The sequence below is a fragment of the Bos mutus genome, chromosome 17, assembly GCF_027580195.1.
Source record: "Bos mutus isolate GX-2022 chromosome 17, NWIPB_WYAK_1.1, whole genome shotgun sequence".
Taxonomy (NCBI): Eukaryota; Metazoa; Chordata; class Mammalia; order Artiodactyla; family Bovidae; genus Bos; species Bos mutus.
The window spans coordinates 14,675,208-14,690,057 of record NC_091633.1 but is presented as its reverse complement, the minus strand read 5'-3'; the positions used below and the strand labels follow the sequence as shown (position 1 = coordinate 14,690,057).

The 14,850-nt window shown below is 50.6% G+C and overlaps 1 protein-coding gene across 1 annotated transcript in view; it reads left to right on the top strand.

Annotated features, from left to right (window-relative positions):
• FBXO21 (F-box protein 21) overlaps positions 1 to 14,415 on the top strand; it is a 35,097-nt gene extending 20,682 nt beyond the window's left edge. The window contains 5 exon segments of the mRNA XM_070386102.1: positions 194 to 326; positions 5,621 to 5,811; positions 7,149 to 7,306; positions 14,089 to 14,187; positions 14,190 to 14,415. Coding sequence (XP_070242203.1) covers positions 194 to 326; positions 5,621 to 5,811; positions 7,149 to 7,306; positions 14,089 to 14,187; positions 14,190 to 14,275 — 667 coding nt within the window. The 3' untranslated portion in view covers positions 14,276 to 14,415.
• The last annotated feature ends 435 nt before the right edge of the window (positions 14,416 to 14,850 follow it).

Sequence of the window (14,850 nt, the reverse complement as noted above, 5' to 3'; positions counted from 1 at the left end):
TTAAATTAGTGGGGTACAAAATTTCTGTCTCTTCTTTTTATTAAGAGCACTGTAACTTTGCTAAACAGAGAGGAAGTATCAGAATCAGGGAACGTTTGGGATTTGTGTCTCATTCGTTTTGAAACCTGGTCTTTGAAAAAGCAGGCCCTAACTCGGAAGCCAGTAGGCTAAAATGAAGTTTTCTTCCTCATAGGGAGGGCATCGACCAGTCCTACCAGCTCCTGAGGGACTCTCTGGACCTGTACTTGGCGATGTACCCCGACCAGGTGCAGCTGCTCCTCCTCCAAGCCAGGCTTTACTTCCACCTGGGCATCTGGCCAGAGAAGGTAATTATTTTATCTTGATGCTCTCCCCTTGCCATAGAGAGGGAAATCTTAATTGAAAGGCGGCACTGACCAGTTTATCCTTGGATTAACCTGGGGGATAAACACAGATTTATTCAAAGTGTCACAGTTTTGACCCATCGACTGAATTTTTTGTCTCCTTTTATTCTCCTGAAAATTGGCTATCCTGCCAGGAGTTGCCCATTCTCTTTGTGATCAGCACCTTAAACTCCCAGAACTACAAGGCCTCTGCCCTACCGCTCACCCACTGGTGGCCCAAAGATGTCTTTTCCCCTAAGTCCCCCTTCTCAAGGGGAAGCATAAGTTTGAAATGTTCATCCTCCAGCTGTGCTGTTAGAGACTAAACCGACCTGGAGATGTAGGAAAAGGAGATCTCAGATTTGCTCAGGTCTAGCTGCTGGGTGCAAGAAGGATGGTGCACACCTTTGGAAGCTGTTGGGTTTTGATACCATTCCATGTGGATCTTGCAGGCTGGTGACGCCCCCTTTGGCCAGCAGAAAGCCCTGTCAGCGCTTCCTGACCATGTTTGAGGTCAGCCCTGCTCCTGGCAAGCTGTGGGTGCAGCACATGTGGCTTCCAGCCGCACTGCATGTGCTGGGGCAGCTGCTCACTCCTGTCCTGCCCTTGCATGTCCTGAGAATATGTTCATAGTCCACTTTGTTTGGACAGCCTGGTGAGAGAATTGACCTCTGAGCTCTCTCAGGACCAACATCAAGAAATCGTCAGCCCTGTCACTGGAGAGTGGGGAAGCCTTCTCTAAGAAAGGAAATAGTCTCAGTGACTCAGCGCAGCTTAGATCTATGGCGTCTCATCTATTCACAGTATCACACATCTGCCGGAGTTCTGGGAAAGGACGCGGCAATAGGAAGTCCTGGGCTCCTATCTTAAGGTGTTGCCTCCAGCCCAGACAGCACCGTCTTCCCAGGACCCCCATGGGACCCAGTAGAGGAAAATGAGACTCCCCCCAAGTCACCACCTGCCTCTCAGCACCTTGTTGTCCAGAAATGAACAGTTGATTTTTATCTTTTTACTTTATTTTTGATACCAGTATATACATAACTAATTCCTGTCACTTTTTACTGTATGTTGGTTAAGGAATTTCATGATAGTTTGTGAGACTCAGAGATGCTTTCAAAGTGCGGTTCCTCCCAAGTAGATTCTGTACTGAAAACACAGCTCAGCCTTAGGAGGAGAGGGGTCGATGTCCCCTCTGTGAGGAGCGCCTGCTGAAGCGCTGGCATCCTTCCTTTTAATGCTGGGCTCCGTTTAGGGCTCCTCTACCACTTCCAGGGAGTTTCCTCGGCCTCCTCCTCAGACGGCCAAGATTGCCTTCCTGCCAAGCAGACGTCACTGGAGCAAGTTCCAAAAACTGTCTCACACAGAACATTTTTCTCCGTGACGTGGGCTGCCGGGACCCCCCCACCCACTGCCCCCTCCCCTCCGCATCTGAGATCAGGAGGGGAAAGTGGCCATTTCCCTTCCCACAGCTCACCTTCCCAGCTCCGTGAACTGTACTCCAGCTGCAGCAAGAAAGGAGGGCTAGGCCCCCAGTAAGGAAGACCCCCAGGGGTGCAGAGCAATTAGAAGAGGGTCTGCTCCAGAGGAGGGTTTGAGGTGCCCCTGGAAGGCCCGGGAAAGGATTTCAGAGCAAGGAGTAGGTTCCTCCAGGGCTGGGGGGGACGACAGCTAGAGAGCTCAGGCTGCATGCCTCCAACACCTGCCAGCCCCCTCGGGTGGATACAAGCTTTTTTGCCCTTTTGTAAATAATGAAACAGGCATTGAGAGAAGTTTAGTGACCTGTCAGGGGTTCCTACAGGAGCTGATGGCACCAGGCATTCAGATTCCAAGCCCACCCACACACTTCACCCCTGTGGACCGGGTCAGGCGAGATGGTCTCTAAAGAAGCCAACAGATGGGCACTTTCCACTTCCTGCTGCCAAATCGGCATCCTTGTGATCCAGTTATTCCTGCCTCCATTCTCCACATTTCAGTGGAAAAGAAGCCCCTCGGTTTCCCAAGGCGCACACCCCCAGGCTCTGGGTCCAGCCTGCTGCCTGTCCAGGGACTGCTAAGTCTTTTGTTTCTTTTCCTGGATCTGCAGGTCCCTGTCTCTACTTCTGTTGTCAGCATTAAACACACTCAGGTCTCTCTTCATCTTTGAAAAAAGAAAAGACAAAGCCTCCCATGGCAGCCCTCTGCTTTGCCCCGTGGCTCCACCTTATCTGCTCCCCGCCTGGCCAGGGTCCTAGGGCCGACCTCCCCCCGCCGCCTCCTCCGGCTACTCAGAACCCAGGGCTCTGTTCCCACCCCTCCTCCACGTGAACTGGAAGTCCGTGACCCCTCTTGTTAAAACTTTTCTCCTTGTTGCCAAATGCAGTGGATACTTGTCTTTCCTTATCTCTCTTGATCATGGAGGCCACTTCCCCACCACTCAGAACGCTCTGTTCTTTTGACTCTAGTTCCTGTCCTCCTGCTCTCCGTTAAAGGCTCCACAATGCGGGGTGGGGGGAGCAGTTTCTAGACCTCCTTCTGCTGTTCCCCTCGGCGATCATACCTGCTGTCCAGTCCTCCGCTCCCCTCTGTAGGCCGATGGCTCCTGAATCCCTGCCTGGACCCTGGGCTCCACACCAGCAGGCGTCCACCACACATCTGCCGGCAGCTGTGTCCCCTCTGTGACCACATAGGCTGCCTGCGCGGTCTCCTTCCTTCTCTTAGACCCCTTGAACGCATTTTAAGCACTGGAGTCAGAGTAACCATAACCATATGTCACTCATGTCCCTTCCTTTCTCGGAACCCTCAGAGTGGCTCCCTCCTTGGCTGCAAGGTCAGGCTCCCACTCTCTGCCGAGGCCTGCCGGGTTCTTGGTGGCCCGGCTCCACCAGGCTGTGCTTCCTCACGTCCACTCTGCACTGCCCGGGCTGCGTTGTCCTCCCACCCCCGTGCTCTTGGTTCCTCCTCTGCACACGCTGAAGCTCTGCCTGGAGCTTCCTTCCTGTCCCTCAGCTCTGTGGCTCACGCCTGCTGAGACGAAATGTCAGCTTAGCTCTCGCCTCTGAACGCCCTCCCAGCTCTCCACGCTGTGCCTTGTGCTCGCCCTTCCACATGCTCGTGCAGGGTGTCTGAAGCTGCCTGTTTCCCCAAGCTTCCCCACTAGACGGTGCTCTTTAAGGACCGGGACCATCTGTTTTGTTCTTTTTTTTTTTTTTAATTTATTTGTCCCGGGTCTTACTTAGAGCACACGAGACCTCCAGTCTTTGTTGTGGCAGGAGGGATCTTTAGTTGCAGCATGTGAACTCTTAACTGGGACGTGTGGGATCTAGGTCTCTGACCAGGGGTCAACAGAAGCCCCCTGCATTGGCAGCACAGAGTCTTAAGCCCCTGGACCACCAGGGACGTCCTTGTTTTGTTCCTTACTGTAGCTATTCCCCTGGCTCTCAACACAATTCCTCCCACCCAGTAGGTACTCACAGAAGTTTTATTTGAATGAATAAGAAATGACGGAATTCGTTAGCCTGGACATTTAGCTGGAGATGTCGTGGTGGCCCACTGTCAGCAAAGGCCTTCGGGACGCCCTGGGCACGTCTTACGGCACCTTCTCCATTTCTGGCCTCCCCCGTCACCCCATCATCCCCCCTCCCACCAAGGGAAGGACGTAATCATCCCTGAACCTTATCTCCTCCTCTGACACTGAGTTCAAGACTTCCTTTGTGCTTTGAAGATTCCAAGTTAACATTTCTTTCACTTATGTGGTAGGAAGGGGCTGCCAGGAAGGAGAGGAAGCCTGTGTCTACAGAAAACTTGTCAGAAGTAATTAGTTGGAACTGCAGAGGGGAACACAAGGAGCCTACTGTGAAACCCGATGCTTTTAGCTACAAGGCGCAACTGTTGCTAGTGCCCCTGAGTGACGAGGCCACTGCGGGGGCGGCAGGTGGATGGCTGGGCTCCGAGCTGGCTCTGCTACTGGGGGTCGTGCCATTCTGTCCACCTGATCCGTGTTTGAGAATTTTCCTAACAGTTAATTACAATCCTCTTCTTTCTGGTTTGGTGTGAAGGCGACTGCTGCAGCCCCAGGTCCACGTTTTCACTGCATGTCTCCATAACCCTGTGACCTCAGGCACCTTGCTTAACTTCTCTAAGCCTGGTTCAAAAGACCTGTGACAGGCTTGGCACAGTGAACCAGCAGGAGAAGAATATTCAGGAAATGCTGAGATCCTGCAAATCTCATTCTGGAAGACAAGATTGGGTTTTAAAATAATACCTTACGTTGCAGAAAACTGCAGTTTTCACAGCACTTATACAGGCTCACGGTGTGTCAGGAAATAGGGGAGTTTTTAATCATTATTTGATAAGTAGATTAATTCAAAGACAAAAGCAGTTGAGTTTGGCAGATTTGGGGCCAGAATCCCGCGTCAATAAATAGGAAGAGATCCTTTTCTAAAACAAACACGTCAGAGACCCTCATCTGACAGCTGAGACAGTAGGCGCTTGGTAATTGCTCACGTGAGTCAGCTTTCCTTGAACTTGTATTTTTCCATAGCGGCACTGGGTGCCGTAAAGAGAATAGAACCTCAGGTTCAGGCAATTCTGCTCCACCAGCTCATCACGTAACTTCCGAGGAGAGGGCTTTCTCCCTGTTCTGAACACTAAAGTCCACTGAGGGTTAACGTACTTAGCACGACAGTAGGCTCTCCGAGCCCTGGACCTACACGTCTTTCTTCTTACGTAGAGCATCGTAAACGCGCTGTGCTGACGCACGTCCATCTCCCCTTGCCCTCTCTGACCCCTCCCCTCTCCTGCAGTCCCGAGGCCACTCTGCACTCAGCCTTTCCATCTTGATTGAAGCAACTTCGCATTTCATTTTCCAGTTCATGAGCAGCAGGTTGAAAAGGTTTCCTTTCTGTGTATAAGACGTCGAGTCCCCACTTCCCAGGAACGTGCGGACCTGTTAGGCTTCACCCAGCCCCAGTGCACTCACGGATGGCAGCCCTGGCCTCCCTGTCCCGTGTGGGCTCCAGTGCCTTGTGTATCTAAATAGAGTTCCTCTCACTCAGACTGGTTGGACTCAGATGCCAGGGTCAGCCCCCAGCACATGAAGCGACTCTGGGTGTACTTGGCACCAGTGGGGAGAGACCCCCATGGGTCACAGAGACGCAGGCTATTAGCCCAGCCCACCTTGCTGTCTTTCATCAGGTTATGCAGGTTTAAATCTATCGCCAGGAAACCGAAAAGGCCTAAATGAAAATATTATCTCCTAGTCTTTCTGTCTTGTCTTGAAGGTGCTTGACATCCTCCAGCACATCCAGACCCTAGACCCGGGGCAGCACGGGGCGGTGGGTTACCTGGTGCAGCACACACTGGAGCACATTGAGCGGAAAAAGGAGGAGGTGGGGGTGGAGGTCAAGCTTCGCTCCCACGAGAAGCACAGGGACGTCTGCTACTCCATTGGGCTCATTATGAAGCACAAGAGGTGAGTGCTCTTGGCGCCTGCTCCCACCCCGCGTGGCTGCCGAGGACACAGCACCATGAGCGGCGGGGACCTGACCCGGTGCAGCAGAGACCAAGGCCCATCGCAGCAAGGACCAAAGACCAAACCGTGTATCTAACCTTTTTGTTTGTTAAGAAGCACCTGGCTTTCCTAACTGGGAGCTCTTCTAACAATTGTAGCGTCCCATCTCTGGGGAGTGGAAGCCCTGCCGGCCGGATGCTTCCCCTTCTTGTCAGCCTCTCTGTCCCGCCGTCTCACTCTCCTTGGATCTGAGTTCGGTAGGGACTTACCCAGTGGGTCCTATGGCTGGTGGATGAGGCACAGTTAACCTGCCCCCCAGAGCACCTGTGCTGATTCACATCCCGCCAGCAGGCCAGGCGCTGAGGCTTGAGCCTCGCCACCTTGTGGCAGTGCCAGCCCTTGAACAGTGTGCTTCTGTAGTAAGTGGCAAATGGCATTTCATTGTGGTTTTAATTTTCATTTTCCTGGTTGCCACGCAGATCGAGGTTCTTTTCCTGTGTTAACTGGCCTTTTAAGTTTCCTTTGATTAAGTGCCTCTTCGGGCATTTTGCGTGTTTTTCAATTGAGTTGTTAGTCTTACTGATTTGCAGTTTCTTTATTCTGTGTATTAGTCTCTATGGGCAGATAAATTGCAAATGTCTCCTCAGTTTTTGGCTAGAATTTTCCATTCTTTTACTGGATTCTTTTTTTTTTTTCCCAACTTTGTTGTGAGATTTTCAAGTGTATGTGAGAGTAGAAAGAGGAGTGTAATGAACCAAGTGATGTTCCCGTGTCCAGCTTCAAAGGCTATCATTATGAGGTCAGTCTACATTTTCCATCCACCCCCTGACTCTCCCCCTCCCCCTGGAGCAAATACCAGAGGTCATTTCATCTGTAGCTATTTTAGTAGCACTAAAAAGGTAAGAGCTCTTTCTTTTCAAAAGACAGTGTTTACCATTCCATTGTCATAACTCAGAAAAAAATCAACAGTTTGTTAACCTCATCAAAAATCTAGTGAGACCAGTGTTTCCCCAATTGTACTACTCTGAGCAAACTCTGGAAGACAGTGAAGGACAGGGAAACCTGGCTTGCTGCAGTCTGTGGGGTCACAAAGAGTCGGACTAACAGCAGCAGCAACAAGATGGAGTGAGCTTGTCAATAAGAGGGGCTCATAAAGAGGTCAGGAGTGAAATTGACTCAGCGTAGAGTGAAGGCAGGTGGATCTGTAAGAACCCGAGCCTTGGAGAAGCCAAGCCATCGCCTCTGTTCTGCTCTCCCGCGACAGGAAGCTGACGTGTGGCTGCTCTTGTGTTGATCAGGTACGGCTATAACTGTGTCATCTACGGCTGGGACCCCACCTGTATGATGGGACACGAGTGGATCCGAAACATGAACGTCCACAGCCTGCCTCACGGCCACCATCAGCCCTTTTACAATGTCCTGGTGGAGGACGGGTCCTGTCGATACGCCGCCCAGGGTGAGTGGCGGGCTCTGTCTGTACCTCAGGCACATGTCTGAGCACTCGGATGCTGCGGGCAGAGGTGGTCGGTTTGAGAGTCGGCAGTTGTCACACGGCCATCAACCTTATCAGGGCCGATAGTCAGCTAAACGTAGGTGGGTATGTATTTTTGCGGCCATATCAACAGGTTGGGGTCTTCCCCCCTAGTCACCACCACACCCTTGTTCCAAGCTGTTGCCCATTTCTGTTCTGATTGGTCGTTGCCTCTACCAGTCCTAGTTCCTGAAAGTCCTGTTTGTTAGCCACTGCCTTTGGCTCACTCCAGGCAAGGAGGGTCAGTTTTTGCCCTGCTCATACTGCCTACCTGAACTAGAGGGCACGGAATGGGCTCTGTTGGGGGAGCCACCCTGGCACCCTGAAACTGGCAGCCAGTTAAGTTGTGCTTGGGAGAGCTACACCCCCAGTGGCCATCGTGGGAACTGCAGGTCACAGCTCTAGCTCTGAGAGCAGCTGGGAGTCAGCAGGTAGGTGCTCCCTAGGTGTTAGGGGCCACTGCCAGCCCTGACAGGTGCTCACCCAGGGCCCTTGTTGTCTTAGTCCTCTCCGTTTAATGGGATGAATTTATTGAATGCCTACCTGTCAAGGCATCCATATTGTTCATTTTATTCATAAAAACATGAATGCTTTGCAGTGTTGCTCTGTGACAGCAGCCTTCTGATGTGTATTAACTTCTCTGAGAACTCTAAATTGCTCTCATTGTCATCGTCATGTGCATTTGATACACTAGGAAAGTGAAGCACGTGGAGATGTGTAAATTTTACAGAGTACGAACACAGACAGCTTGGCAAAGAGCCTTCATCCTAACCTTCATGCTGAACCTTTTTGCGTCTCACCAAAAACATAAGGCTTGACCTAAGTCAGTATTATGTTCTGGTAAATCCAGTAATAGAAATGTTGGATGTATAAAAATCTCAGAAGTGCCAACAAGACTAGAAAAGGGCTCATGTTAATTACTATTAATTCATCAGAATATGAGAGAGGATCTTATAAAAGAGAACTTCCCTTTATTGAGACCAGAGGTCACCTAATCTCCATCAGCACAAGGGGAGTTATGAGAGGGGTTGGCGTGTACTCCATGTCAGACGGAGATACTGACTGATTTTATTTAATGTAAGAAGCTGTGTCAGAAAAAAAAAAATCCTACAAATTTTAGCAATCAAGTTATTTGGGAATTGCTGAATGATTCGTGGACGGTTTGCACCCCCACCGATCACTCTGCGCATTTCACACTGCACGTCTCGGAGCGCGTCACGAGAACAGAGGAGACTGTCAGCTCTGGGGGCCAGTGTCTGCGCCCGCACCTTATCCAGTCGTTGCCCATTACATGGGGTTGATATGAAGACTTGTAGTATCTGATATTTGGGTGTCTAGAAACAGCCATATTAACTTTAAAACGGGCTTTTTAGAGTAGGTAAAGCTGGGTATTTGGTTTCAAGGTGTTCTGAATTTGTCCAGTGTCCCTACGATTCAGGAACGCATCCTAATTGTATCTGAGGCCAGCATGCGCTGTAAAGGTTCACTGCAAGAATACTGGAATGACATTGTTTTATAAATGTAGTATATGCTTATCAGTTTCACACTCTAAAACTGAGATTGAAGGATCATGGGTAAAGGTAGCAAATAGCCCTTTTTAAGTTTTAAATGCTGGGACTTAGGAAATTCTTAGGACTGAGCATGGGTATCACTCTGTGATGGCTGCTAGTGGTTTGTCGGCCCGAGGTCCGCATTTCCCCAGCACGTGTGTGCCTGGGGGTGCTGGGCTCTGGGGTTCAGCGCTGAAGAAGAGCTCTGTTGTAGCCCCCGGAGGCCAGCCCGCCCTGCCCTGGGGGGCCCTCTCCTCAGGGTTCTTCCCAGGCCTGGCCTTCACTCCTATGGCCTCCTTAATGGTTGTGTTTGGTTTTTATGTCTCTGTTCTCTCTTGGTAAAGAACAGTTCCTCAATCCTCATCTTTTCCCCGCTTTTCACAAGACTTTGACTTTTTTGAAAAGTCCGGACCAGTTGGCTTATGAATTGTCTTAACAGTCTGGATTTGTCTCACTGTTTCTTTGTATTATCGTCTGTAAACCAGAAGTTAGTCTCAGGTTGTATTAGATGGAGTCGGGGTTTTTGGCTGGCAAGCTTGCTCTCGGGTGCTGTGTGGTTCACGTTGCGTCTCGTCCAGAGGCCGTGGGGTTCCATGTCCACTATCAGGGAGGCGGGGTTTGGTCACTTGGCCAAGACAGTAACACCCTGTAAGGGATAGTGTTCCATCTGCAGTTAACAAGAAATCCATGAGGTCAAACTGTGACCCAATCCTGGGTATAACCTGTTCCCCAGTGATGACCTTTGTCCTTACGTTTGTTTTAGCTCCTGTTGGCTCTTCCTGCCTAAATCATGATATGAAAGTTGCAAAATGGTGATTTTCTGCTGCGAGTGTACCCTCTAGTTCCGTGAAGCAGAGCTTTGCCCCCTCTCACTTTCCTCTCCACCACCACCTCTCTCTCCTCTCCTTTCCCTTGTTGTCTCTCTCTCTCTCCTTCCCGCCTCCTCCCAAGGATTGCTGGATTTTTTGTTTAGTCAATGTGTTATAATGATTTGGAACAATTTTATGCTCAGGTTAGCCCACATTTAGCCAGGGAGTGATCTTGAGAGACAACGTTTTAAAAGGACTTATTTAAATATATTTTTGAACATTTATGGGCTAATACGTTTGCATTAAATTATTTTTAAACTTTCATCTTCTAAATTTTCAACCTTTGGCTGCATTGATCCTAGTAATCTGGGAAGAGCCCATTAATGAATGCCCTTCTCTTCACTCTCCACAGAAGAGTGAGTTATGAGCCAAGTATGTGTGTGCCATCCTCAAATAGTTTAGCCAGCAGCATTAAGATATGTTTTCTATCAGTATTTTAGCAGGCTCTGCAGCATTTTGCGTGGTTGTGATTTTCCTACCACTAGGGGGCGTGCTTTGGTATTTTTCTGATAGCAGGAACTGTCTCAGCTTCCCTGCGTACTTCTTAGATCCTGGAGAAGGTGACTATCACAGATGCTCTGAATTTAAGCCAACTGCCACATTGCAAAGTCAGGAATTGGGCTGTGCTGTGAAAACCTGGTTCTTGCACGCTTTGGGTGTGATGGCCAAGCACCTGGTTGAGTGCTTGGGTCCAAGTGTGCCCTCCCCAGCGCCAGTTTCGTTTTCCATGATTTGTCCTCCACTTCCAAACTAGGTTCCTCTATAGCCCTCCACCCCACCCCCACATGGACACAGCCAGCGGCAGTCTGCACACGCTGTTAACTGTGGTGATTCCCCGTGTCAGGGCTGGAGTGTAAACTTGCAGCCACTTCAGAGGGCAGTTTGGTGCTGTCTTTTAAGTTGTCAAAATCTCAAGTGCCTGTTTTCCTCTGACCTGGCAGCTCCCCCAGTCAGTCCCTCCACTAGAGATGCCCTCACACAGGGGGCCTGCGGTCCCCTTGTTATGACAGAAACAGTCATGCATGGGACTCGCCTGGTCAGTGGAGGTATATCCAAGCTTGGGGATGCTAAGCTGCAGCCAAATAAACCACATGCAGGTCAGTGCTTACTGTATGCTTTGTATGAATAAACACACGTAAGACAACGTGGAGTTACCTCCTGAGTGCATGTAAGTATGTTTAACTGCATGTATATGTGTTTATACAAGGATTGGGAAGCTAGACCCACAGTCCTAGGGATTTCCTCTTGGGAGGGCCTGACAGGTGCCCCCAGAGGACTCATGGGTACCATTTCTAGGCTTTTACAGGGAGGTATGCGTATATTTTGATGTAGGTAGCTGAAAATTTTAAATAAAATCAGAAACATTTCTCAGAAAATATTGGGGGAATGAAGTTCTTCCCACGATTTTTACAGGCATTTTAAGTATTCCCTGTTTAATATTTTGCTCTTTCTTAAGTTTCATTTCACTTAGATTTCTTCCTTCAAATTTTTTTAAAACTTCAAAAAAATTTTTTAAACTCATATAGTGGATTGGGAATTATCTTCCCCTGATAACTCTTAGCTGCCAACTTCAGTGTCTGGTTTTCTCCTAAAAAAGTGTCTTTTGTTAGTACAGCTTTCCTGTTTTGCTGGGAGCCGAGGCAGGCAAACACAGCACGTTCAGTCCGTGCTCCTGGTGGGCAGCTTGGAGCGGGGCTGGGAGCTCCCGGGGCCGTCACTGCCCCTGCCTCTTGTTTTGGACCCATGCTCAGAACTCCGTGCAGCTGCCCAGTCGTGCTGTCCTTAAACAGATGGGTGGTCCTGACCTGACAGCAGCCTTCCTGCCCTCCTGCCAACACTCAGACGCCAAGTGGCAGCCAACACCAGGCTGCTGCTTAGTGATACTTAGAAAAAGAGGGGGAAGAAGCGATGCTGAAGCGTGTGTCTGACTGTCTTCAGAGCAGGTGCTGTACGTGTTGTGGTCCAGACAGCTCTGTGTTGGGGGATGTTCTGTCACCCTGGCCCCTGCCCACGAGATCATGACAGGCCCCGATCGCGACAGCCAGAAATGTCTTCAGCCATTGCTGAGCATCCTGTCTGAGGCAGAATGGCCCCCAGATGAGAACAAAAGGGACTTTGATCTCTTGTTGGTGATCCCAGATTCCCTGCCATCATCTCTTGAACATCTCGGGGGCAAGAAAAGCCAACAGGGAGGCAGCTGGCCAGGTTAGGGCCCGTGGCCGTGTTCGCATCCCCATAGGCCTCCCCAAGGCAGGTACGCCTGTGACCCCTCACTCGCTGCAGGAGGGCCATGTGGGCAGGACAGCAGATTTTTTCAGTCAGCAGCATTTTAGAAAGTCCAAGTTTGTTTTAATGTTGAAAATAAGTGTAAAGAAGGAAGTGAAGTCATCTCCACACTTTGGTGGTCATAGCAGGGAGAAACCAGTTAGCATAGCCCCCAGTTACCTCTTGGACTCCCCAGGCGCCTGTTTGCGGAGCAGACCGCTGCTGGCAGGACAGTGCACAGGGACGCCGCTCTTGGTCTGCTTCCCCAGCCCCGGCGGAGTCCTCACCCTTGCTGCTGTCGGCCCAGCTGCTAGAGGGCGTCGTGAGTGGAGCCTCTCGTGGAGCCCTGTGAGGGTCACAGGAGCTGGAGCCCGGGCAGGTCTTGCGGTGCCTGGCGTACCGTACATGCCCAGTTTAAAAGAGGTCACTTAAAATATGTATCTGTATGCACGTGTCACGTAGCAGCGCAGGTGTTTGGCCTTCCTATCCTTTCATAAGACGTGTTTTTACTCCCGCTTCCCCTGTCTCGTCTGGAAAACAGGTTGCTCGTTTTCCTGGCTGCCTGGGATGTACTGACTTAACATGCCGTTGTTTATTTACAGTGACCTGCAGGTGGACATGTAGACTGTTGCTGCCTTTTTTTTTCTTTTCTTTTGCTCTCCTGAGCAATGCTGAGGTAGTCTGTGGATATCCGTCTTTAATTGGTATGTGATTTCTCAAACTGGTATGTCCCACGTAATCTGAAGGATCAGCCTTAAACAGCTATAAGCACAGAAGTTCTCTAAATGTTCCTTCTTGGGTTAAAGCAATATGTTACAGATTGAATTACAAACTCTTTCTCCCTCTGCTGAAAGACAAGCATCAGTTACAAGTTACAGGCAGTGCTTCTGGGAGGCACTTGTGTTTATCCCGTGGTGTTTATCCTCTGTTCTCGGGTGGAGGGCGCGAGCGGTGTAAGAGATAACCTCCTGCACCATTGGTGTTAGTTAGCCGGTCGACTGGCGTGTGCGGGGACTCCCTGAATTGATTGTGGCTCATGTTGATCAGAACCAAGAGCACCCTGGGACGCAGTCAGAGCAGGCGGGCCTTCCTGGCCAGCTGCTTTCTGGTCCAGGTCATGGAGGACTGGGCTGGGCCCTCCTGGCTGGCCCACAACCAGTCTAGGCCAGGCCTCCATGGCCAGCGGGGAAGGGCCCACAACCCACCGTCCTCTCTTTGGGTCCACGGAGGAGCTGTTTCTCAGATAGCTTTGGGAGGGAGAAGCCATCTGAAAGGATGTCGGTCTTTAAAATACCTCACACGTGCTGTCACCTCTGTTTTTTTTATTATTTCCATTTTAAAGGAGTCATTTTCTGTTTCTGTCTCTAGTGGCAAAACATGGAGCAGAGAAGGGACGGGGCATGGTTTTCCTAAGAGCTGATACAGATGGCATGACCCCTACCCTCTAGGGTCTAGGGGCACGAGCCACTTTTCCACTCCTCCCTGGACGCCACATCAGCCCTGGGAGCTGGGCCCTCACCCTCGGAAGCAGGAGCCAGCACTGCACAGTGCTCAGGGGTGGTGGGGGCAGGGGGAGTGTGCAACAGAGGACGCAGGGAGAGACCTGTGGCCCGGTGCTGTGAAGGCTTCAGAAACTTCACTGGTGAGAACAGAACAGGCCAGGATACCCTCGGCCTGCTGTGTCTGTGTGTGTGTGTGTGTGCGCGCGCGCACAGCTGTGTGTGTGTTGGATCAGGTGAGACAAGCCTCTGCACCTTCAGCCTGCAGACCCCAAGGGGCTGCTGGAGCTCCGCTCAGAGAGAAGGAAAACATTGGTGTTCTGTGTGGAGCTGGCCCCTCCCTCCATCCTCCAGGGCACCACCCACCTTCTACCTTTTCCCTCCCGACTTCCAAAAACATCTGTTTCTTTCCCTGCCCCCCACCTCAAAAATGCACTCAGAGATTTTCCAGAGGTTCTCTGAATAAAAGATGCTGCAGAAAAACCAGTTTTAATGAGAATGTCCATGTGCCTCTCTGCCAACAGAGAACTTGGAGTATAACGTGGAGCCTCAGGAGATCTCCCATCCTGATGTTGGACGCTACTTCTCGGAGTTCACAGGCACTCACTACATCCCGAACGCAGAGCTGAGATCCGGTACCCAGAGGACCTGGAGTCTGTGTATGAGACGGTGCAGAACATTTACAGCGCAAAGAAAGAGAATGTGGAGTAAAGTCTCGGGGACATCGGACCTTTGCTGCTGCTGCTCTCTTCCAAGACGACGGGGTTTGGGGTGCAGACGTCCCCTTGGATCCCTCTGGACTCACACCACCGGGCAGGCCACTCAACCGTCGTGCTGGTTGCCTCCTACCAAGTGGAAATCACGTGTGCTCTCTCCGCCAGCTGCAAAGACAATGTTGCTCTCCGCCTACACTAGTGATTCATTTGACAGGCACTGTCTCAGTGGCATGGCTTGTATGCTTGTCCTGTGGTGACCGTTTATGACATGCTGTCTTCAGGACGTCTCACTGTTGACACTTACAACCGTTCTTTTCCTCACACCTCTTCCCCACCCCGCATCGTGTCTGTCTACGTTGTCTCAGAGCGTTTCGCTTGCTGGATAGGTGGGGTTGTCCGTTTGCAATCGTTTCTCTCTGATCTCTTTGTGAACCGTGTGCGCTCCTCGGTCAGGATGGTCTGTCTTTTTACCCAGGGCTGAAGCTCTAAGTGATCTTGGCCACATAGTGGATCTGGAGTCATTAACAAACTAACAGTAATCAGAATCATTCGATTTTTTTTATCCTAATC